General features: G+C 40.0%; 1 protein-coding gene across 5 annotated transcripts in view; it reads right to left on the bottom strand.

The window, feature by feature from the left end:
* Positions 1–716: 716 nt before the first annotated feature.
* DCAF1 (DDB1 and CUL4 associated factor 1) overlaps positions 717–23,498 on the bottom strand; it is a 54,603-nt gene continuing 31,821 nt past the window's right edge. For 3 of the 5 annotated variants that reach the window (XM_075514575.1, XM_075514577.1, XM_075514578.1), the window contains exons 18-24: positions 22,307–22,540; positions 21,680–21,773; positions 21,097–21,201; positions 20,204–20,277; positions 18,915–19,019; positions 5,460–5,715; positions 717–1,730 (exon numbers count right to left, since the gene is read on the bottom strand). In XM_075514575.1, coding sequence (XP_075370690.1) covers positions 1,672–1,730; positions 5,460–5,715; positions 18,915–19,019; positions 20,204–20,277; positions 21,097–21,201; positions 21,680–21,773; positions 22,307–22,540 — 927 coding nt within the window. In that variant the 3' untranslated portion in view covers positions 717–1,671. Of the gene's footprint in view, positions 1,731–2,578; positions 2,772–5,459; positions 5,716–18,914; positions 19,020–20,203; positions 20,278–21,096; positions 21,202–21,679; positions 21,774–22,306; positions 22,541–23,498 lie in introns of those variants that run through there. The other 2 variants (XM_075514580.1, XM_075514579.1) reach the window with 2 other exon arrangements.

The raw sequence follows: 23,498 nt of genomic DNA, 5'->3' as shown, positions 1-23,498 counted from the left end.
AAGCAATGAGCGCACTTACCTTCCAGTTCTGACTCACAGAACTAAGCTGTGCAGTTGTGTGCTGTACAGTGAAATCAAAACACTCAACTGCAATTTTTTTCATCCCTTCCAAGGGCAGGGCCTCTTGTCATGTACAAACAGGAGCACCTACTTTGCCTTCTGCCAGGATAGCCACAAGGCAGCCTACATAATGCCAAACCACACATGGATGAGGAGGCCCAGTGCTGCTCCCACCTTCTGACGCACACCAGCAAGGTGGCGGGAGTTCCCTGCAGCTCACTGCGCTTCGTGTAGCTGAACCGCAGAGTGGATACTCTGGTGCATCTTTAAACCAAGTCACAGCCTGGCAGTAGCGGCACCATCCAGCTCCCACACAGCGCAGCGAGGATGCGGTGCCATGCTGCTCACAACCCCACTGAGAATTCAAGGCTGTCAGGCAAACCAACAAGGCAGATTTGAACCCCGGGCACTGTGAAATGTAGTGCAGCTCTGGGAGTCCCCATGGACCGGAGCAGCGGGTGGAGCCTGCACTCTCAGAAATCTCACCCCTTGTTTACTTTGCCCTTTCTTATTGCAGCCAGGCCACTAGCCACACGTAGCTGCTCTCCTGCACAAGACTGCGCTCCTCAGGTGCGCAGAGCAGCACTTTTGCATGGGTGGCAGAGGAATGCATGGTTACAATTCACAGCCATAAACAGAGACAGGATTTGTATTTAATTTTTTAATAAATACACTTTACATTAAAGAAAAAGGCCTTCAATTTGCAGTTTCCACACGGAGGGCAGGAAGGGGGGGGGGGGGGGGGGGAAAAAAAGATTATTAAAAAACTTGAACCACAAAGGGCAGAGGGGAGAAAGAGGGCTCAAACTTCTATCCCAGATCCCCGTGTCTTCAGGAATACCAGGCTCTGACTAGGCCAAGCCAGGATTTCAGCCTTCCACTATAGCTGGTATCACAGCGAGAATCTCCGCTTTAAACAGCCTGTACGTTCAGTTACCAAACACCCCCAGGGCTCCTCCCTGGAGGACAAAAGCATCTGAAACACACTGGTGCAACTAGCAGGTGTTAACACCTGTTGCCTTTTTTTTTTTTTTTTTCAAAAAATAAAATCATATTTAAAATAAAAATATTCTCACTCCTCAACAATTTTAGAAACCATGATCCTCTTATCATTTAGTAGTTGCATAAAAATGCCTCTTCTTTTAATTTTAAACAATTTTTCTCCCCCAAACCTACCCCATGGTAACAAGGTACTACAGGAATACAAAGTTCATCCCCTCTTTACTAGAACACCTGCCTTTTTTTTTTTTTTTTTTATATATATAAAACTATTTCTGTTCTTTAGGAAAGAACTTTATACAAAGAAAATATATTGTGAAATATCTTCAGAAGTTTCCTTGAAGAGGAGAGTCATCTGAGCCTAAAATAAAAAATAAAAAAAAAGGCAGAGAGAAAAGAGGCCTAACCCCAGGTCTCTTTATTGTAGAGCTTCAGACTTAGCCCCGAGCCTCAAACTGACTCAAACCAACACAGCGGATGGGCTGGAGTTCCTCAGATTTTCCCAGGAGAAAAAGGGTTGGGGTGCTCAGAATCGGTTTCCAATTTGGTCTCCAGTCTTCTGCTGGGAAGGGAGCGTCTCCTCCTGCCAACACCCCACCTGGCAGTAGCTCCTCACTCATTCAGAGACAGGATTATGTCGTCCTCCAAGTCAGAGTTATCTGAGCTGTCGGCTGAAAAGGAGACATGTAGGTTATGTTTGGTTTGTGGAAGAACACAGCTGTCAGGGCTGCTAAGCAAGGCAACACATTCATAGTTACAAGAGATGGCCACCACCTGCTTGAGACCAGCAACTCCCCAGCAATGACGGAGGCAGCTACCACCATTACTGCATTTCAAGTCAATCAAAAGCAGTTAGCTAATCTGCACCAGAGCTTTCTTTCCCTGGTTAAAACAGAGAGTCAAGAGGAGAGTAGCTTTAGCAAGTGCAGTTTCTACTAGCTGGCAATTTTCTTCCCATGACAAGATGGGGAGAAAGACACCAGCAGTTAAGTTACCTGCACGTGAGCTGCCTGCACAACTTACTGGGCACATCTAAGTGCAATAGCTCTTCATGGTGGGGGCTGGACAGATCTGGCAGTCATTCCTCACAGCTGTTATTTGAAAGCAAGCTTGACAGTTCTACCAACCTGGTGTGGTGAAATATGGCCTCTGTATAATGTGTGTGGGGTTAATTCATTATGCAGTAAGTTAGACCCAGACTTTCTCAGTACTAGGTTCTTCTTGGCCTGTCACTCCCCTCTGCACAGCACAGTGGGAGAAGCAATCCATACACTCACAACTAGAACCTTCCCCTCTAGCAACCCGAAGGTTTCTGTAATGAATTTAACTACATAGCACTCTTTAAAGCTGACCTGAAAATTGTGCTTTTCCTGGTTTCTTCATTGTGGTACAAAGGATTTGCCAGAAGCAGTCACACACACACACTTGCTTTTTATCTTAAAACATAAGATCTCCCCTCCCTCAGTTGTGCAAGAGGGAAGTGGTAGCAGCTCTGGCAGCAAGAGGTCTCCTACCTTACCTTAGAGGTGACGTTGGTTCTTTTTCTTATGTGAATTCATTGGATGCTGCAGTTAACTAGGTGTTAAAAATAGTAAAAAAAAAAAAAAATACCAAGACTTCCTCTTGGCCATCTCAGTTACACTGGATCTCTAAAAATGCCTGTCAAGGTAAGCAAGGCCTTCTGGAAGGTTCACCCCTTCTCAGATGCTTTCCTTCGGGGAAAAAAAAAAATCACAGGCAAGCAGCAGAGGGCACAAACCCTTTCCCCCAACCCTCCTCCCTGAAGATCAGCCAGCTGCCCTTCCACTGTGATCAGCAAGCGATGCTCCAGTCTCACCATCCATCATACTGAGCCTAAGCTGAGAGGTCATCAGTGCTCCCAGAACAGCTACAGCCATGTAAGGGGAGTTGGAAAACACCAGCCAGTGCTGCAGCAGCTACTCTTACGCAGTAAGAGGGAAAGAAGCGCAAGTGAAATAGCAATCCGGAAACTCTGGAGAAGAAGAGAAGCTGAAAAAGTTGTTGTGGTTTTTTTTTTTTTAAACACCGGAGGAAAGCTTTGAAAAAGGATCTCCTAACTCTTTATTCTCCCGGCCACCACACAACCTTCCAATTTTGAGCTCCATGTCTATAAGTAAACCTGACTGCAGTTAACTGCTTGGCAGAAGCTTATAGACCTGCCTGGAAGTTGCCATTTTTGATTACAGAAGAAAAGAGGAAACGAGTCAGCCATGATGCTGGTGAGAATTCCATGTATGTCTTCCATCTTATGTCACACATGCATTTCAAGAAGGACATCCCACTGGCCCAGGAACAAACTCTTGAAAGATCCTCATGATGCATAAACTGCTTTGGACAAGACAAACAGATCCACCCTCCCCAAGGTGGTGACAAAGGAGGAGGAAGACAAATTTATACTTAAAAGGTTCTCCATGGACTATTCCTGAAAAGGAAAAACAAAACCTCTTCTAACGCACAAGGAACCAACGCCACTCACTCCCCTGTTTCAACTATTCTTTGAATTATCTTGTTTTGAAGCACACCCACTGTATGTTATGGAGGTTCATCCAAAATACAGCAAGGGTCTGCAGTAGGAAGCACTCTAAATGTGTCACGATGCCTCAGATCTGTACTTTGCAACAGTGTCAGTGCCCTTACAACTTCTAATTCTGGAACACAGAATAAGCAAAGGAGAGGGAAATTTTAATTGCTTTTGCTGGGTGAGAAACAAAAGCAAGCCAGATGAAGTTGAAGTCACAGAGAAGAAGCCACAGAACCCCACTCGTCAAACCCTGTGCAAGGACCACGCATACATCAGCCTGGTAGAGCTGCACTCCCTGCTTTAAGTTCCCAAAGATGCTGCCAAGCAACCTAACAGCCACAGGATGGGCTGGCTGCAGCTCTACAGCGATACCAGATCAAAGTTCTGATCAAGTGGTTCTATCCATAAATGGTGTACAGAGGTGGCCATTTCATAATATGCAGTGCTCTGCAGAGCACACTTGAAATAACTAAGTGTCAAGTAGCACCTAGTTTTGTTACAGGAATAGTTATTGAAATGGCCTGAACTTCCCCTCCATTCTGCCCCTTGGACAATTCAAGTTACAGCACGCTGGGTGCTCTCTTAACAGCTTCTGGCCCCACACCCCCTGAGGAAACAGAAGTGGAGCTGTGTCAAGAAGGTCCTGCCAGCTACTGGGACAGAAGTTATCCGCAATCCCAAAATGCTGAACTGCAATATGCTATTAATGAATTTGAGCTACGTAAATGTCCTATATGGCCCTGCATTGCATACCTACTACCTTCAAGAGAACAGCAGACTGACCCCACAGAATAACTGTGGCAACCTGATGTGGCCACATCCTTAAAAATGACTGAGCTGCATTCTAACAGAAAAGAGGGACATGAATGAGTCTGCCAGCCACATTAGTGCCAGAACAGAGGCCTGACATGCTTAATCCTCCAGCGCATTGGCAGAGAAGACTGATTCCGACCTCAGCTCTCACATTAATCTCCTATCACTGCAGGACTTAAAAAACACCTTGCACACTGCAATGATTTATCCTTACCAACCTTTTAACTTAAGGTAACTACATTATCCCCATTTTACAGCTTGGAAATGAAAAAGGACTAAGTGACTTGGCCATGCATACTCAAAAATTGTGCTGCAAAAAAAGGAACAGAATCTGGTGTCGCAAATCCCACGTCTGATGCTATCCTACTCACCTTCTCTTTTTTGTGAAGCCTTTTTCCAAATTGAATTGCTACATTAAAAGTTCAGACCTTTCTTTCCTATACCCACACACACACGCACACTTTGTTAACAAGTGTCTGTATCTGTGGAATACCAGAAAGAGAACAATTTAAATTTTATCCCAAAAGTTATGTTAGCTTCAGAACAGTCTAAAAAAGGAAGTGAAGTCAGAAATGCCATGTTGGTTTTGCACTTCAAGCAATTACAAAAGAGAAAGAATAGCACCAAGGAACAAATATGCTTCTCTATCCTTACAGGTACAAATAAGGGAGAGAAGACAGGTGAGGTAACAATTCAACCAGTGTCCCCTTGAAGGGCAGGACAGACAAGCAATCAGACAGGGCTTCTTCACACGGAGTTTCTTGGCCTGCCTTTAAGTTCTCACACACACACCTGGGAGCACTTGAAGAAAGGAGATACCTTCCTTTCCAGAACTCTCAGTTGTTCTCTCAGATAAGAGGTCTTTCTACCCACAGATTACTTTGAAAGGCCACAGGTGAACAAGCATGATGATTTGTGCCTTTCATAGCAGCGAGGGGAAAAGTCAGCTAAGTCATTTCAGGGAAGGCTTAGATGTTGCATATTTGTCAGGACATTAAACAGAGGACAAGGTCACCTGTGGTTACCAAGCTGGGCACACACTTACTATCTCCAAGAATCAGCTCAACTTCCTCATCAGCATCAGAATCTTCATCTTCACCCTCATCTCCCTCTTCCAGGAGGTTGGCGAGCTCCTCATCATCGGAGGGAGAAAAGTCATTTTCTCCATCCTCACCAGCATTCTCATTGTTCTCATCCTCCTCCAGCTCAGCCTCCAGCAGCTGGTCTGTATCTAGTTCATCAAGGTCATCTGTATCATCATCATCATCTTCATCATCTTCTTCCTCTTGCTCTTCTTCCTCCTATAAAGACAGCAAAAATAATCCATTGCAGACATTAAAGCAAATGTAAAATGGAATAATTGAAGAAAAACATATGTGTAGTTTTCACTTCTCCCCATATCCAGACATCACATGTTATAAACACTTTCCCATCACCCATATAAAACACCTCCTCTCCACACCTACAGAACATGACACATGCTAGATCATTTGCAGGCCTGCAAAGTCTTATCTGCACAATGCTGGTGCAACACAGGTGCCATTGGCTCAAGCTCCTCCCCAACACTGGCCATCAACATGTGTCACCACAATGCACTCTTGAGAAGGACATGCAATAAGACCTGTTAATCCATGGCTTTGTTGCTAGTCTTGTACAAACTGCTTTAGTTTCAACTGGACCAAAACCTCTACTTTGCATCAAACAGCATGCAGCATAGGATGTTCAGTCTCTCAGTCATTCCTGATTTAGATGAGAGCTAAAATGTAGGGAAAGATACTATTAGCCTAAACCAATCCCTGAATCACTCAGCTTCAGAGGATAGAACTGTTTAAAGCAGCTCAGAAGTCTCATCTTTGGCATTTACCTGTGGATCAAGATCTTTCCCTATCAAACCATAAGAATTAGCATTCAGTAAAGCAACTGAATTTCTCATTGTACAGATCAAATCCAGAAATCCACGTCTAGCAGATGAAACTGAGTGGGAAGAAGCTCTGTTACAGTCCTATCGTTCTTCCAGACAAACAAGAGGCCAGAAAGTGCCATCACAAGCCAAGCTCCAGGAATTCTTCAAGACTCAAAGAAAGGGTTCACAATATACCTGCACATCTCCTTAGAGTCACACCTTTTTCTCGAACAGAATGCTCTCATGTGGCAGGAAGGCAGCTCTCAAGTCAGTCTTAATTGCCCCTTTGTTTTGGGAGGGAACACATTTTGCAAAATTATGAACCAGTTAAGATAGATATTTAACAACCCACTTCAAGGGTTAGTTTGGTCCTCAAGCTCACCACACTCACACTGTGCTGTTAAGACTGCTGCATTTTCAGATCTAAAAGGACAGAGGAAAAAGACCGTACTGTCAAGCATTGGAACAGACTGCCCAGGGAAGTGGTTGAGTCGCCATCCCTGGAGGTATTTAAAGGACGTTTGGATGAGGTACTTAGAGACATGGTGTAGTGATGGTTTTTGGCAGTGTTAGGTTTATGGTTGGACTCGATGATCTTAAAGGTCTTTTCCAACCTATATGATTCTGTGATTCTGTGATTCTGTGATTCTGTCATCTCCCCAACCTACTTTTTGTTCAGTCAGTGCTATTAAAAAAAATCCACCACACTTACACAAATCCGACATCTGTCACAGGCAAAAGAAACAAGGAATGCCTGGGCAAATGTTATTGTTTCTTCACTTGCAAAAGGCAGCCAAGTCTCCTCCACTGACCAGAAGTGCTGTGTTATTTAAATGGACATGACAGTATAAAAGCATTGGTTTGCTACATACAGTTTTCTTCCTGAAAGAGCTTATATTAAGTATAAAATTAAAACAACCTTTATTAAAGCCTATGCTTATTTTAAGCAATTACAAACTTTACTTTGAGTCAATGAGTCCTCAAATAAACAGACATAGCTTTTTGAATGGTATATACACAGGGAGAGGAAATATCTTACTTACAGTTCACAGTTTTAAACTGCAATGCCATATTGAATATAATTTTCCATAAAATATATTGAATTGTGTATAAAAGCTTTTGCCTTAATAACTTTTACTTTTGTTCTATGCAGTACCTGCAGAGAGACCAATGTCTTAAACTCTCCTGCCTTTTCAGTTTTTAATCAATTTTTCAATTCTGGATAGAGTAATAAAGCTTATTTTCCTTTTTCAGTTTCTAAACAACTCTGAAGCTGGAAAGGAGGAGATAAGTTTCTTTTAAAAGCTTGGAAAAATTAAGCCAAGTTTATCACAAGTGTCTGGAGAGAGAGACAACTGTAGACATCAGGAAAAAAAGTGTATTGTCTACGAGATTCATTTAGAGTCTGTGTAGCTGAAACCTAAAGGATTGTGAAATGAGTTAGGTACCCTCTTAGTTTCCACATCTGTGGAATTTCTGAAAGCAGGTTTTTTTCCTAAATATCTAGCCCACAATGACTTAAAAGAAAATGTCAAAACTACTGAATTTGTTTATGTTTCACATTTAATGTATTTATTGGAAATTGAAATACTATTTTATCAACATTTTCATTCAAGCTTAAGGCAAGGCATATATAGCAATATCATCCTTCAAATACAGGATGAAATGAAATATAGTTGTATAAAGCTAAAGATTTCTTCTGGATGACAAGAATAAGCGCCAAATTACACAGAAAGGGTGTATATTTAGCTGCAAATTAATTTTGAAGGATTATACCAACCAGTAAGGAAAAAATCCATTATGAAAATACAAATAGCAACAGAATACTAGAGAATTGAAATCAATGTTTCCACCTTTCCAGTTTAAATTACTTAATCTGAAGTAGGTGATTAGAATCAGGCCACACTCATTTAAAAACCACCTAAGAACAGTAAGATGTGATCTAAATTATACCTGTCCTTGGTAAACCAGAAAATAGTGTGAAAGCCATGCTACAGGAAGTCACATGTGCACGTGACAGGGAGAGCATGACATATGCACAGTGCTGAGCACAGGAGTGCTCAGCTGTCATTCACCTTACCGAGCTGAATGACTGACACAGAACACAGTTCAAGAGCAGTGATCTTAAATTAGTGAGAAGCCCGTACCTTATCATGTTTTAAAGAACGCAAACAGGAACCTGGAAACTGTGATGCTTCTGCTAAGTAACAGGCTAATTCCACATTAGCTTCCGAACAATCGCCAAGCACAAAATTCTGCAGGCACACTGCGGTACTCCAATCTAGAAACACAAGGCTTGCGTATCTGTGGTGAGGTCTCTCTTAAGAAAGCACACTGAGCTTCTGCACCCCAAACCAATCTGTGGGACATACAGCTGAGAGACACTCCACCTGGTATTTCCTCACACTTATCACCATCATATGTAAGTGATATCCAGCCTGTTAATGGATATCTAGGCTGCATCCTCATCAGATACCACAACTGTCTCACATAAGAGATCCATATACAGATAAAAAATGGCATGCCTTCCCCGGTGACTCATTCAGTATGCTTGTATAAGAGCAGTGAAAAAAATCCTGTGCAATGTCACAAGGGCAGCTAGGCAGAACAGTTATTCCAAACCACATCTGGATTTGTGAAGGAAAAACCTGCAAAAGCAAGCTCCTACCCATTCATTAGTAGTTCCCAAGAGCTTTGGGCAATCACACAGGTGCTGCTAGAGAAAAGAACCAGCGTGCACATCTATGCAAAACAAGCATGCACCTGTGCTTATCTTCCTCACTGGAGTAAATTGATCCACAGAACCCATGGACCAGCACATTCCATATGACTTAAGCAATATCAAGGAATTGTTTTAGCCACCACTAACTCCTTTAGATGCCTAAAGATATTCTTCTATTTGGGTTGTTTTCTGTAAAAGCTGCTTAGATCAGAACTTCAACTGTTCATGGAGTCCTCACATTCCTCCTCTGCTTCCTTAGAAAATATCCTCATCCCTCTCCAACAGAAGCCACTTCACAGCTGCCAGTTGTCTTTACAGAAGGCAGGAGAATCACAAACTGACCATCTCATAACCTTCCCTCTGTAAAACATCCTACCTCACTATCAGCACTCTGACTCACTGCCTGATATTTCTGTGTGCCTGCTCTACAGCCAGATGCACTATTATTACAGTACAGCCAGACCAAAACCCTATCTTCCTATGTAACTCATGTAAGATTACAAACAATCCCAACCTGAGGCTATGATGGAAGAAAAAAGAAAAAAAATCTAATGCTCCCTTTTAAAGAGAGTAGGTGACACTCAGAGGGACATGATGGAGCCCAGCTTTTGAATTAAGGATGTCACATTGCTACCCATTTTAGTCACACTGTGATTCAGATATACTAATTGTGCCATCTAAAGGTTTTAGATACCTACCCTCAGGATTAACTTAAGGGAGCTTTACCTTGATAGATGCCAAGAGTAGAACAGTTTGAAGTAGAGTACCTGTTGACCTCTAATGAGACTCAAACTTGTAATTATATGTTATATAGATATGTATTAATTTTATTATTATATAATATAGTGAATACGAATGCTAGGGGTTTTCTGTGTTATCTTCACAATACTGTACCAAGTGTTACTCTTCTTCATCTCCAGCATACACAGATGTCACTACATAACAGCTGCAATGCAGAGGGCATTATAGTATCAACATACCTGGATGGCCAACTCTTTCTGCTCTTCAGAAACACAGTATCATAATTATAATAAAGGAATTTTAATCCAGGAAACACCCACCGTGTTTCATACACAAAATGGCTTCCTGGCCCCACTTCTCTGCATAAATACTTATGGTGCTGACTTCACCCCAGTTAAAGCAAAGACTGCGAAAATAAGGCAATGAACAAAGGCAAAGCTGACAATTTAAAGTGAACAAGAGAACAAACCAAAACCCCAGTTATAAGGGAATAGCAAAGAGGGAGGCTGCAACTTTAGTGGGGAATAGCTACCCACAGATGTAAGTAGGATGTCCACACAGGGACAGGCCCCAGTTTAACTTAGAAACTGTTTGACTCAACTAAAGAGTTAATGTGACTCAACTAATAAAGACTAGTTTAGGCTGAAAAAGACCATCTATACAAAGGGTTTGTATCAGTTTAACTCAAAAAGTCTTAAGAATGTAAGTCAATAATGTATAGTATCATCAGTTAGACAAGTAAAAAGGATGCAGGAACTATCAGTTCTTCTAGGATAAGACTGCAAAAATGGGACAATTAATTTAAGTGTGCATCTTAGAGAAATCTCTCAACACTCACTAACTCACCAAAATTCACTAGTTCACTTACACAGTAACACATAAATAGGTTCAACACACAGTCTATGACCCTGGAACTACTTTGGGGATGATGAAGAGGGCAAAAGTGATTCACATCAGCTTTTTAACATGCCTGCATACAGGCAGATTTACAGAGATGTAGTAGTACAAGAAAAGCTGGACATTAACTTACAGAATCAGAAAAGTTGATTACATAGCAAAGGATTATCTCAAGATCATCTCAAAGCAAATTACTGGTAACTTAACTCTACTACCAGTTTGTGATCTTACATAAAGATTCAGACAGCCAAGTAGATTTGGTTCAATTAATTTATAATTTATAATTTATAACTACAAAGGAAAAAACTAAACAACATCCCCTAAAGGAATGGCATATATAGGGGTGGCAGCACTGTAACAAAAAAATGCTTGACCTAATTCTTCATGTTGCCAGTATTTACAACCCATTCAGAGCTTAGTAAATACCCTTTGCTCTTGTTCAAGTGTTATGTATATTCTTCCATATTGTTCTTTGAGGCATGTTTGCATGCCCTTCATAGACTTTCATCATCATAGATTTTCTTACTGTTCCTCTTTACTCATTCATTTTGCACATACAAAACTCAAAGTCTGTCTTTTTGGGTAGTACAGGTTATTGATACGCAACATATTCACCAGTGTTCATCTCTCAAAAAACATGCAAAGGCTCAGGAAAATCCCAGTCTTTCACTTATTCAAACTCTGATACAAAATATATGCTAACTAGGCAGAACTTTGATTTTTTGATTTTAACATATTTCTGCACTGTATTTTAACATTAAATCAGTGTATGTACAAAGTGCTTTCAGGAAGTATGGCTTACAGCACTGCAGATCTACAGTATTTAAAAATACACCAGCTTGCTTTATAAGCACTCTTAAGACTTTTTATAGAGTTTTCCTACATTTCTTGAATCCAAAGATTTTTTATGACCAGATGAACAGAATTTGAGACTTCTCAACTGCAGATTACATAATCTCTCAAATTTACACTAGGCTGGCTGTTAGCTGCCAAGAGAAGATCTCATAGGTCTTTTTCGATTGTCAATATAGGTTTGGAAACCTTAACTCAGTTTTGAGATTTACAGGTCACTGATTTTTTGCTTATTTGACATGGTTTCAGTTGTTACAAAAAGCTTCATCTTTTCATCTAATACCTCATTCACTTTTTCTTCCTCTTCTAGGAGTTGATTCACAGTCCAAAACAAGTATTTATGTCAATAGTTCTCTGCCCAACTTCCTGTTACTGCTCTATGAACTCTTCAGCTATCATCATCTCACAGCTGCTCCTTCCCCAGCCCCATGCTCACCTATCATCACTTCCAAGTCAACACCTCTCACCTGCAGATGCTTTCCAGCAACAGTCCCTTCCTCTGAAAACACAATCTATTGCACCTCTCAGTCTGAATCACACTATATGGTATTACTCTACTCTAACTGTTCTTATTTTCATCTATGAGGCTGCCTTTTCTCTACCTGCAAAACAGTTAATCAAATGTCAGTGAAGCTTTTCCCACTTTTTCAAATCTTTCAGCTCATATTTAATTCACTTCTGGCTATTTGTAGCCAAGTCTAATCATCTGCTGGTAAACAGTTTATAGAAACAGATGCTTATTTTCTCTAGGTTTTTTTGGGGGGTGGGGGTAAAGAAATTCATGTTTCCCAGAGTCTCGTTATTTTGGTCAATTTATTTGCTTTTGCAAGAAACCACCCACTAGTTTAAGTCTCCCTCTCTTTCACCCTCCTCCCCCAAGTTTCTCCTAGAGAAAAGCAAACTTATTTTTAGTAACCTGGTCTCTTCCAAATTATCAGTATTATTTTAATTACTACCTATTTCCAGCATTGGAAGGGGCTTTGCTTTCATAAAAAAAGAACATATGATCTTTGTTCAAATACAAGTTCACTGAAGAATGTTTCACTCCAGAGGAATAAGTCTCTCCTTGTTTTAGTAATTTATCTTTCTCCACAGACAATCCCCTTGTCATATCTTCTGACAATTGTTCTCTTTGCTTCCAAAGCATCTGTGTAGCATATTGGTACTTTCTGATCCTTTGCCATGCAATTCTCAGGAGTGACAAAGTGACAATGTCTGGTTTTCAGTCACTTAAGAGTTTCTACCCAATTCCTCCCCCACCCACTTCTTAACACTCCCTGAACCATGGGCAGTGGAAAAAGCTTAAATACAGCCAACAGTCCTTCTAGGGGGTCAAGCATGTAAGGAATTTTACATCCTAGATTACCTGTCTCCATCCTTCCCCTCAGCTAGCAAGCCCAAACTCACTTCTTATTATCATACCATTAAATTCATTCTAAGTATTAATCTCCTTCACACTACAGGGCTGCACCTATTTTTACCTTCTTGGATACTTCAGTGTTAGAATTTCTACTTCTTCATAGCCATTAATGAGGTCACAGAGTAGAAACTTAGAAGCCTGGGAATGCGCAGAAGTTACTATATGTAACAAGCAAGGAATCTTACCATAGGCTTCTATGCAGATGTAGGTATGTGCAGATTTAATACAGGAAACAGCACACAGCATACAGTATGTCACAGAGGCAAAACATGGAGTGAAGAAATAAAAAAGCAGTTATTCTCTTAGTCTATGTAAGTAGGTTTAGCTTGTCTAACAATGACTACTTACCTGTGATGAATGAAAAAGCATCCATGACACAGATAAACAAAAACTTGAAAGTAACTGGGCCTCTGTAGAATTGGCATGTTCAGCTGGGACTCTTTTGACCAATGCTCTGTTTTTTTGCCTATGTAATGTTTTCATTTTAACATGACTGTATGTACCTGATGATGATCATTCTAACTCCAGAGTCACTGTCCTCTTTGAGGCATGTGCAAGTCATCATTTCGCAGCTGATACGTTCCTTAATGCTAGGGATAAATGTGTTCTAATGTGACTATTATATTCTCTGTGCTGTAGGGCTCAGAGACAATATAAGGAGTCCAGAATTAGGTGCAATTTCTGAATCTGCTTCTCTTCCTTCCTCTCACTCACAAAAATAAGCCCATTCCTTTAACTGCATGACAAAAAGCAATAGTGTGTAAAGGAATTTCAAAATTTGGCAGCTAAATGAACTCTCCCTCTATGGACGAGAATTTCTTCCTTTATTTTCTCAAGCTTCTGACTGACATTTCTCATCACAGCTGAGGTAGCTTTTATTTTCTTGGATCCCAGCTACTCTGGGAATTCTAGAAAGATGTGTTAGGTGAGAGGAAGTCAACCTTTGATGTCACTGAACAGGCAGAATATGCTTTTATCTCTGGTGAAGCTGTTTTACTCCATAATACTAGGTCTAGTCTTCTGAAAACTCCAATTACTTTTCCCTTTCCAAGAATTTCCTCTGTTTGCACTAACTGACAGCTAGTGAAACTGGATTCTGAAACAGCAGAATAGGCTGCAGCAGTCACAGTTATTTGCTACTATCTAAAAATGTGGTAAGAAGTACAGGTACTGGGAAAACTTTTTTTTTTTTTAAGTATCTGTTTTAGAGGATGCCTGTTCAAAAGATGTGTCTGTTATGTAAACACGTCTTTGATGGAAACCACTCTTTACATAGCCTCCCCGGCTGCAACTAAGGTCAAAGATTCCTATTAAGGTGTGCAATAAACACATGCATATTATAATCAGTTGAGGCATTTGTCTGAAAATACTTGTTCCCAGCTATTATCCTGTAAACCATTTCATCTTGAGCAAGATTTCAAAACAAACCATATCTTCAAATGTTACAGGAATAGCTCCTGAATAACTTAGGGTCCCTGATGACATTAATCATTCCAGGCAGGTTGTAGTGACAAAGCAACACCATGGTCTGATGGTTCTCAAATACATGTGCCAATATGGATTAAGGTTTGTGGGGTTTTTCCCCAGCAAATAAGTATCCACATGAAAACAAGCCTGTAGCAAACCAACAGCAATAAAAGTACAGTGGAATTGCCGTTGCAGGCAGCTAGGGAGAGAGTCCTAAAATAAAAGTAGAAACCGGGATCACAAAGACCACATAGAAAGCTGAGGAAAAACATTCTCCATCCTGGCTAAACCACATGTTAGAATAGTGATTGCCTTCTGAGTCTTTATTGCCTTATCTCCAAAGCTTTCATTTCACATCACCTAGAATTTTCTAAACCAATGCAAAAAGACAAATTACACACCTACCATCACCATTTCGATAGCCCAGAAGCACTGCAGGATAATTAACAGTTCTTCAGTTCTGGCAAAAGAAGTAGAACACACTTTATAGGACAGGGACAGCTAAGTGAAGCAATCTGCTGCTGAAGCCATAAATCTCTCTGAACATGACAGTAACTGAGAGTACTACTTGAGCCTCACAGATGCAACATCATCCACATCATGTACCACAGACAGAAAAATAGCCCTTAAAGAAGTAATATGGAAAGAAAAACTAAAATAAAGAGGTAAAAATGCACAGACTGAAAATCCTGTAAGCCACTCAGAAGATCACATCATCTAGACTTAAGTTTCACAGTTTTGAGTCCACCCCATGGTCAGCCAGTTCCCCTGGTTTTAGCTTTTCTGATCACTTAATATTTCTTAAGTCCCCTCTTCTAGCCCATACCAACTGCCATGTGCCCTTTCTAGGCCAGATCAGTACGTTCACTTTCCTTTGCACCATTTCCTCTGAAATTCCTGGTCTGCCTCACTACGGAAGACAGTAGATTACTGAGCGAAACAGGGGATACTAATCAGCCAATAAAGGGAAATAAAAAAGAATTACACAAGCTAACAACCAAAAGATGGTCCAGCATCTGTACCAGTAGCTCAGATATCCATCTTATTTTTGCTAAGTCTAACTCTGGAGGAGTGTATCAAAACAGTGGCAAATACAGGAGGAAGAGGAGGAAGATCTTGCTGCAGGACTGAAGATTAGGAAACTCTGCCTATTTCCCCATAGACTGAACATAGTTTTGCAAATACTTGTGAGTGAGACTGTCAGTCACTGATGGACCTGTTTAGATACTCACCCAGCAGTGAAATAATACACAAAACTCATGAAAATTCAAGGCAGAAAGACTAGTATTTTTGGAGTAAAACATCCAACAAAAAAAGCTCACAAACTGGCTCTTGCTAAGCGTGTTACTACAATAACTGAGGGAAAATGAAGATGTAAGTACAGACCACAGAGTATCAATATCCATTTAGCATTTATTCTATTTAACAAGGCTTGACAACTCTGGATTACTGGCCATAACTAGGAAAAGGCAGCAGAGATCTCCTATGAAAGGCTAGTCTAACAGCCAAGGAAGAACCCAGCTACAGTGGTGCTATTCTCAAGTATCTCAAACAAAACCATAAACATTTACTGCAGCAGTACTGTACATAAGCCAGCGAAGTCAGCCTGATAATTTAATTTGAGGGTAATTTATGTAACAGATGGGTTGATTTTACAAGGCTTGGTTTGAGAAAGGGGAGTAATATAATTGTTTGGTTTCTTCACTTAAATAAAAGAAGGAATTTAAAGTTATCTATAGGCCAAATACCCCTGCTAGGTTCATTTTATGGCCTCTCAGTCTTTTGCTTTTCAAAAATCTGTCACAGAGCTATCAGTTGACACTTGTCAAAACTGACATCATGAAGTGTCAAAATTTAAAGTAAAAAACGTCAGGCAGATATTTTTCTTCAAGTTCTTAACTTGCCTCAAGCACAATTTTTAAATAAATTTTACTCTGCATCACATGACTTCCAAGCAAGGTTTGTCCATCAAACATGGTTCTATTTGAGTACTTATTACTTTCTGTACAGGCAAAAAAACTGTACTTGTGGACCCATTTAGATCATATACAAAAATACCTATATGCATAAAGTCAAGGTGTGAAGATACAGGGGCCAAACAGACTAATATCTGCTCTAAAAATCTTGACCAAAGAGATACCAGATTAATGTTGATTCACATGGATTTCCCCCCACACCATTTTCATGAAAAAGATCAGAAAGCATCATCTTTTATCTAGAAAGTGTTTCAGAATATCTGCGAGAAGTCTCAATAAGTTTGAAAGTTTATTTCCAGTTTTTCAAAGCCTAAATCACAGAAACTAACTAGGCAAGTAGTAAACACGACATATGTATACACAGAAAACTCCCGTTCATCAGGAAACAAATTACTCTTGTTGGCCTTAACAGACAAGTGTGCCAGAGAGATTCTGTCTTTATCCTGAAAAACCTCTACTCATTCTAGCTCAATGCTGGATGTCTCTATGGAGACAAAAGCTATATTTTGTAAGCCTAAGAGTAGAACAAACCTGGAGGAACAGCAGTGAACAGCTACGGGATAGAGAGCAAGGGGTTTAGTTTATGTTTTGCTAAATATATATAGATTGAATTGAATTTGGGTTCTTAAGTGTTGTTTATATTAAAACCAAATCTCTCTTACTAAAGAAATTGGATTTTAACCATCCCTAAAAGTTACTGTCTAGGAAACATCTATACACCCCAGAAATGAAGACCATAAAAAGCAGCAATTACACAATATTAACTAGTCACTCAGCTTGCAAATTGATCCCGAAGCAGCTTTGTTTGAATACTCCATAAGCTTTACAGAAAAGCTTTTAGCATACTTAAATTCTGCCTGGGGCCACCTCCATTTGTAAGACAGGAAGCGTCCCCAGTCACATTTGATGGGTGATAGATACCTTATCTCTGCTTGGTACCTAGTGTTACAGCCTGGAACCAACCACATTCAGACTGCCTCCTCTTATACAAATACAGATCTCCACTTAAGTCAACACTTACCAGAGATATTACAAAACAGTGTCTTGATAGCTGCTAGTTAATCATTGTACAATGCAAAATAAATTTCTGCTACAAACTGGTTTTTTTGAGATATTATAAAGAAAATGTGAATATGCTTACTAAAATATACTGAATGTGAACAAAACCAGTGGAAGCAGAGACAAAAATAGAAAGTATTGCCCAAGGCAAGCACTGGATGGCTAGAAAGTAGAAACACTTTGGAAGGAACAGTAATTTCCCCCCCCTCCATTGTTTCCCAAGGAATTCTACTCTTCACCCAACCTAAAAGTTCCTAAACTGAATCCATCCAATCTAGGGATAGAAACGGTGACCAATGATTTCATAAGAATGCCAAGACTTCAGCTGCAACTTTGTAGCACACTGAGAGGACAGGACAGCAAACTGTGTATGCAAAACAGAACTACTGCTTTATCTTCAGCATTACAGTGAAATTGTAATAATAACAACTAACTGCAAAGAAAATTATTCTTTCCTGGGATCTGGTGTCCAGCCTTCTGAACTAGAAAGTAAAAGTTTTAGCCTAGCAACAGGAAGATTCAGAGACAGAAAGGGTATCAGAAATCCAGCTTTCCACACAGTCTGGAAAAAACCCCCACCAAAATATTACCTTCTGAGATTCTTTGGAAAAAGGTGAAGTCAGCTTTTCTCACAGGAGATACAAATATATGATTTACTAGAATGCAGACACCAAAGAGCAGAGAATAATGCATTTAAAATCTTTAGGGAGTTGAAGCATAAAGGTCTTTGCCTGTTCAAAAAAAAAAAAAAAACCAAAACCAAAAAAAACCCCAACCCCCCCCCCCCCCCCAAAAAACCTGACATTCAAAAAGCTACAAATTCGTCTTTAATTCTCATTGTACTTTAGTAAGTATTCTGTGCTACTGTGTATTCTACCAACTGCACCCTGAGGAGCACTTATTGCAGTTCTTAGCTCTTTTGTCAAGTTGCCAGAGATCAAATGGCTGATCTGAGAAGGAAAACCAATACATCCCAATGCAAACCTACAGCTTTCTTTAAAATTCTTGAAACATTTTGCTTTGCAGAAGTACTGTGCAGTTTCACTGCATCAGTCAAGTTGTGTCTCATTCAGAAATTGGTGACAAGTTATGCCCAAATATGAGACGTGGAATTGAAAAAAAAGAAAACCTCAAAACACCTCTGTCTCTACTGGGTGTCAAAATATTTAAAAAAAAACCAAGCAGAACAAACAGCAAAATTTCTGATGAAGATTGAAACACTGAGAAATGAATAAACAAACCATAAATTATCATCTCAGTTTACAGTGCACAAAGTTACTGTTCACACAGCTTCTGCATAGATAGTCTTAGTTTACACTGACAGTAAAGTGACCTACTTCACATTAGGTGAGACCAAATGAGGCAGCTGTACTTTATGGGTAATAAATGAACACCTGTGGCCTCTCACATGTAGATAGCTAACAGCTACTCTTGAACAACCAGGTTAATGCTATACTTCTCACCTGATCTTCTTCTTCATCCTCTTCATCTTCTGCCAAACGCTGCCTGCCCACTTCATACAGCCTGCAAACTGTATCCATGTTCATGGCATCCATGCTCCCTTGATTCTGAAGACGAGATGCCCACACAGCAGTTAGCCCCAGGAATTAAGCTCAGCATTCATATTCAGTGCTATATCTGATCTCAGTTACAGAAACATTACCAAAATCCTTCCGTCCCATTTACTAGCAGCAGTACAATTAGCACTAAGAACAAGTCTTTTTAGTTTCAAGGACCATCCCAGGAGTGATGTAAATATGTACTTTCTGCTTCTGTCATCCACTAGTCACACTCTTACTAGTAGACTTAACAAAACCTTTACTGGATCCTTAACATGCTTTGGTTTAGTTCTCACCCAACCGCACACCACTTCCTTTCAAATTTGCCTCCCTATTATATCATTGAACCATATGCCTTGAGAGAATGCTAAAAGCTGTCATATAGCAAGAGTTCCAGAAGGCAGCAGTCTGATACCCCAGCAACCACTGCTGCCATATGTCAGGAATTAACATCTCCAGTGACTCCTGTAAAACAACATTTTTGTATCTTGGCCTCACAACCTTAGCGACTCTAACTTCAGTAGTTAAACATGAAGCTTGCCCTACTACAAATTCTCGACTCGCTTTTTTTGGTCTGTAAGGATCAGTGTGGTTTACAGTGTTACATCAACAGGATTTTACATTAGTCACTACACTTACATAGTTCAAGACCCATTAGTTTAATTTGACTTCCCCCTTAACAGACCAGAAGCTTTGCTCAGTAATTTTTGCTCCAAATCCTCAGCTTCTGGGATTTTGCTAGGAAAGCAAGTGAAAAAGGAACAATAAGAGTGATTCACAGTAAAGCTCCATGGGAAGCCCCAGGAAGACTGCATTTCCCTGTTGTTTGATACAGTGCACATTTTAATAGGAAATTATTCCTATAAATAGGAAAAAAAATGCATTTCTCTCTACACTTATGAGAAGGAAAACCTCTGCACATTTTAAAGTGAGAAGTGTTTCAAGAAGAGAAGCAAATGTGTTGGGAAGTTTAAGAAAGTTTAAGGAATTAGAGGCAGAAAAACAAGACTGCTGTGGGTGGACAACAAAAAACTAACAGCATCTTTACCATCATCAAAACACCACCACCACTTCGGACATGAATTTAACAGTAGGAACTCCAGAATCATCAGTTCTGAAGGTTTTAAAAAGAAACAAAAAAGCGCACTCAAACCACAGCTACAGAGACCAGAGTTTATTCTTAGCTCCTTTACCTCAATTACAGCCAGATAGCAGTCCTTGCTGTCTGTGCACAAGTCAAAGATATTCCGCTTTACATCTATGGTAGCTGGAAAACACCACAAAACAAACTCAGTGGTTAACTGCCTATTACTTAATGCTCGCTGAAAGAAAAAAAGTCTAACAATATATGTCTAAAAGCAGATAATTAAGTGTTGGGACACAAAACAACAGCTGAAGTAAAAGTGAAATGAACATTTGTAACTAATTCAACCTGTAATAAAGAATAGAAATGTTGGAGACTGCCACAAACAATAACCAGGTAAGTTCTTAACCTGCTCTGCACAGTGCCTCCTCCCTTGATAATATATCTATTGGCTTCTCTAAGCACAGCGAACAGCAGGTAATCTTCCAGGATAGGTGGCAACTAAGAGACTGAGTGAGCCATGTCTCCTTTCAATAGCAAAAGCCACATTTGTTTATGTTCATAGCAGCAATTAGCTTAGCTCCAGGAGCTTTGCAAGCTGGAGGTCAAACCGACAGCATTTTGAACTACCAGCACAAGGAAATGCTATTGGGAAAAGGAAAAAAAATGAAAAAGAAAAAAAAAAGCCCTTCGTAAAATGAGACCAATGACATTTGGCCAAATGACCTACTATCTCAGATTATGCCCTACTTGGAAAGGGGAAAGGAAAGGAAAGCCAAAACTGAACAGTGGCAAGTAAGGCAATCACACACAGAACAGGATATGATACTTGAACTTATTTCAGTGTTAAACCCAACTCTCGCACTTCAATCAGAACAGGTCATAGCAGAGTTTGTTTTGTCATACACGCAAAGGGGAGGAGGAAGTGAATGTTACTAAGCAGAACTGTCAATAAACCTTCAAACCTCCAGACCAAGCTATTTGCTCCTCTCTTACTCTTACCTATAGGTTTATAATCAGTTGCATTAAATGTCCTGAAAGAAGAGCCAAAGGGACTTCTCATTCTCTCCTCCAGAAGGTCATCTTCATCATCTGCCTGCAACATAGCTGATACAAGGAAAGATTATTCCACAGATCCACCTTCCATTCGTCACTATCATTAATCAACTTAAGATCAAATCAGACTCTGACACGAATTTTCTTTTTATTTAATAGCTTGGCAAGACCTATTTAATATCTACTCTTCCAGAGCTGCCTTTATTAATACTGCAGATCATTGAAACTTAATACAGAGGACAAAATTATTTTCTCAAGCATCATCAGATCTGCCATTATACAGGTTTTCTTTTTCAAGAGGTTGATTTTTAATCTTACAAATGAGTTGTGATATTGCTGATGTTAGAGAAAACTGTCTTTGTCAGCAATACACGTAGCATAAACTTCCTGAAAAAGTTCCAGTTCACACATGCCAGTAAGGCCCGGAGTTAGACAGACTCTCTGAAGCTTCCAATTTCACTGAACAAGCATTTACTTATCTCAAACCAGAGATGACCAAGGAGAGTAATATAAGACTGAGAAGTCCTACCTCCATACATAACTGTGCCAGTATAGTTGAAGACCACACGACACTGATCCAGTGCAGGTACTGTGTGTAACAAATGGAAAGTTCGGAGGTCCCACTGAAAAAATACAGGCTAAGGAGCAACAAACAATTGAAAGTTTCTATTTCCTTTTCAACACAGTGGCAAACAACTGATTAATTGCATTCAAGAAACCTCATTGCCGCGTTCTTGCAAACATGACAGAACCGGAGTTGGATTCCGGCACCACAATCCCTTACACGTGTTCAAAATAGAAAAGTTCTTACTCAAAATGTTGTTCCCAGTCATGAAAGGTTACTGCAGTAGCTTCAAGGTTGATCTTGCTAAGGGATGGGAAGAGAGCAGAGGTACCACAGCGTATATTAGAAAATAAAATCTCTCTTGCTCTCTCTGTGTGTTAAGTATTTCCTCTAGGCCATATCAGAGGCAGACTCTAGATTTAAATTAGCTAGCTGTCCCTACTTAGGTGATTCACAGATGAAAACTGTTGTTACCATACATAACCGGTAACATAGCAGACCATTAATACAACTTATGCAAACAGCTACTTGTTTATCAATACAAATTCTTTAGGTCCCAGCACACCAGTTACCAGAGTGGCCAAAGGATACAATTTCTGTGTTGACTATGACCTCTAGCCCATTGGGATGGAAAACACCACTGATGGTCATGTTGAATTTGTCAAACTTGTGGATGGCTTGTGCCGATCTGACATCCCAGAGGACACCATCGTTTAGGACAAGGTCATCAGTGGGATTAAAGGTGGCACAGTTCTTCTTGTAGTTGTTGGCAAGATCTGGGTTAAACAGAGTCAATAGCTTGTTGCCAGTCTGAATATCATAGATCTTTTAGATTAAAAAGAAAAAGAAAGATTAGTCACAATTTGTACACAATTTGTAATGTACCTGTGCCTAAGATCACTCCAAGTTCCCCCTTCTAGACTGTTTCCAGAATCACCCCATTTCCCATTTTGGTTTTTCATTTCAAGTGAGAGCATTCCAAAGGTAACCCTTCCTGCCAGTCCTTTAATAGTTTTTCACAGCTGGAACCAAGTCTCAAAACACATTTTGGCCAGTACTTTGCTTACTGCAGGTTCACTGATACAATCAGGATTAGTTCCAAAGAAACTAACCCCATTATGAAAAGTAGGCTGGGAAGCTGCAGTCACAAGGTACCACTTAGCCAGAAACTGTTTCAGAAATGGAACTGCTTTCAGAGCAGATGGTATTTACAAACATAAAAACTCCAAAGCACACATTGAAGGGAAAGCAGCCAGAAACTATAGAAAATGAGTTAAAAATCCTGGCATTTACACGGAAGGGCAACTTTCTGAGCTTTACCCCAACAAACTGTTGGAAGATAAAAAGGGCTTATGACCATCTTCTCAGATAGATTTGATCTGTAACATCCCTCAGAGCCTAGCTCTCGTTCAAACTTATGGAGAGGAAAAAATTCTCTAAAACTGGAAAACAAATCTGTTTACCAGATGAACACAATACTCAAACTGATCTGACTTCCAGATAAATCCAAATTAAAAATTGGGCAGGAATGGATAGTTTGCTTAAACAAATCACGAGCAGTAAGTAAAATCATAAATAATTTTAATAAGTTATGTTTCATGACAATTTTTTATGCAAATAATATTTCAAAAGAGACAGTGCCTACAATGAATGCAAATTAGCACTGAGAAGCAGCAGAAGCACTCTGAAGCCTGCATCTGTCAAATTTGCAGGTATTCATACAAAACACTACAAGAGCGTTCTCTGAAAATATATTGGTAAAATTAAATTATCCAAAAGCAAG

Source organism: Mycteria americana, chromosome 11 (assembly GCF_035582795.1).
Source record: "Mycteria americana isolate JAX WOST 10 ecotype Jacksonville Zoo and Gardens chromosome 11, USCA_MyAme_1.0, whole genome shotgun sequence".
Lineage (NCBI taxonomy): Eukaryota > Metazoa > Chordata > Aves > Ciconiiformes > Ciconiidae > Mycteria > Mycteria americana.
The sequence above is the reverse complement of the archived record's forward strand: the minus strand, read 5'-3'. Positions and strand labels throughout refer to the sequence as shown.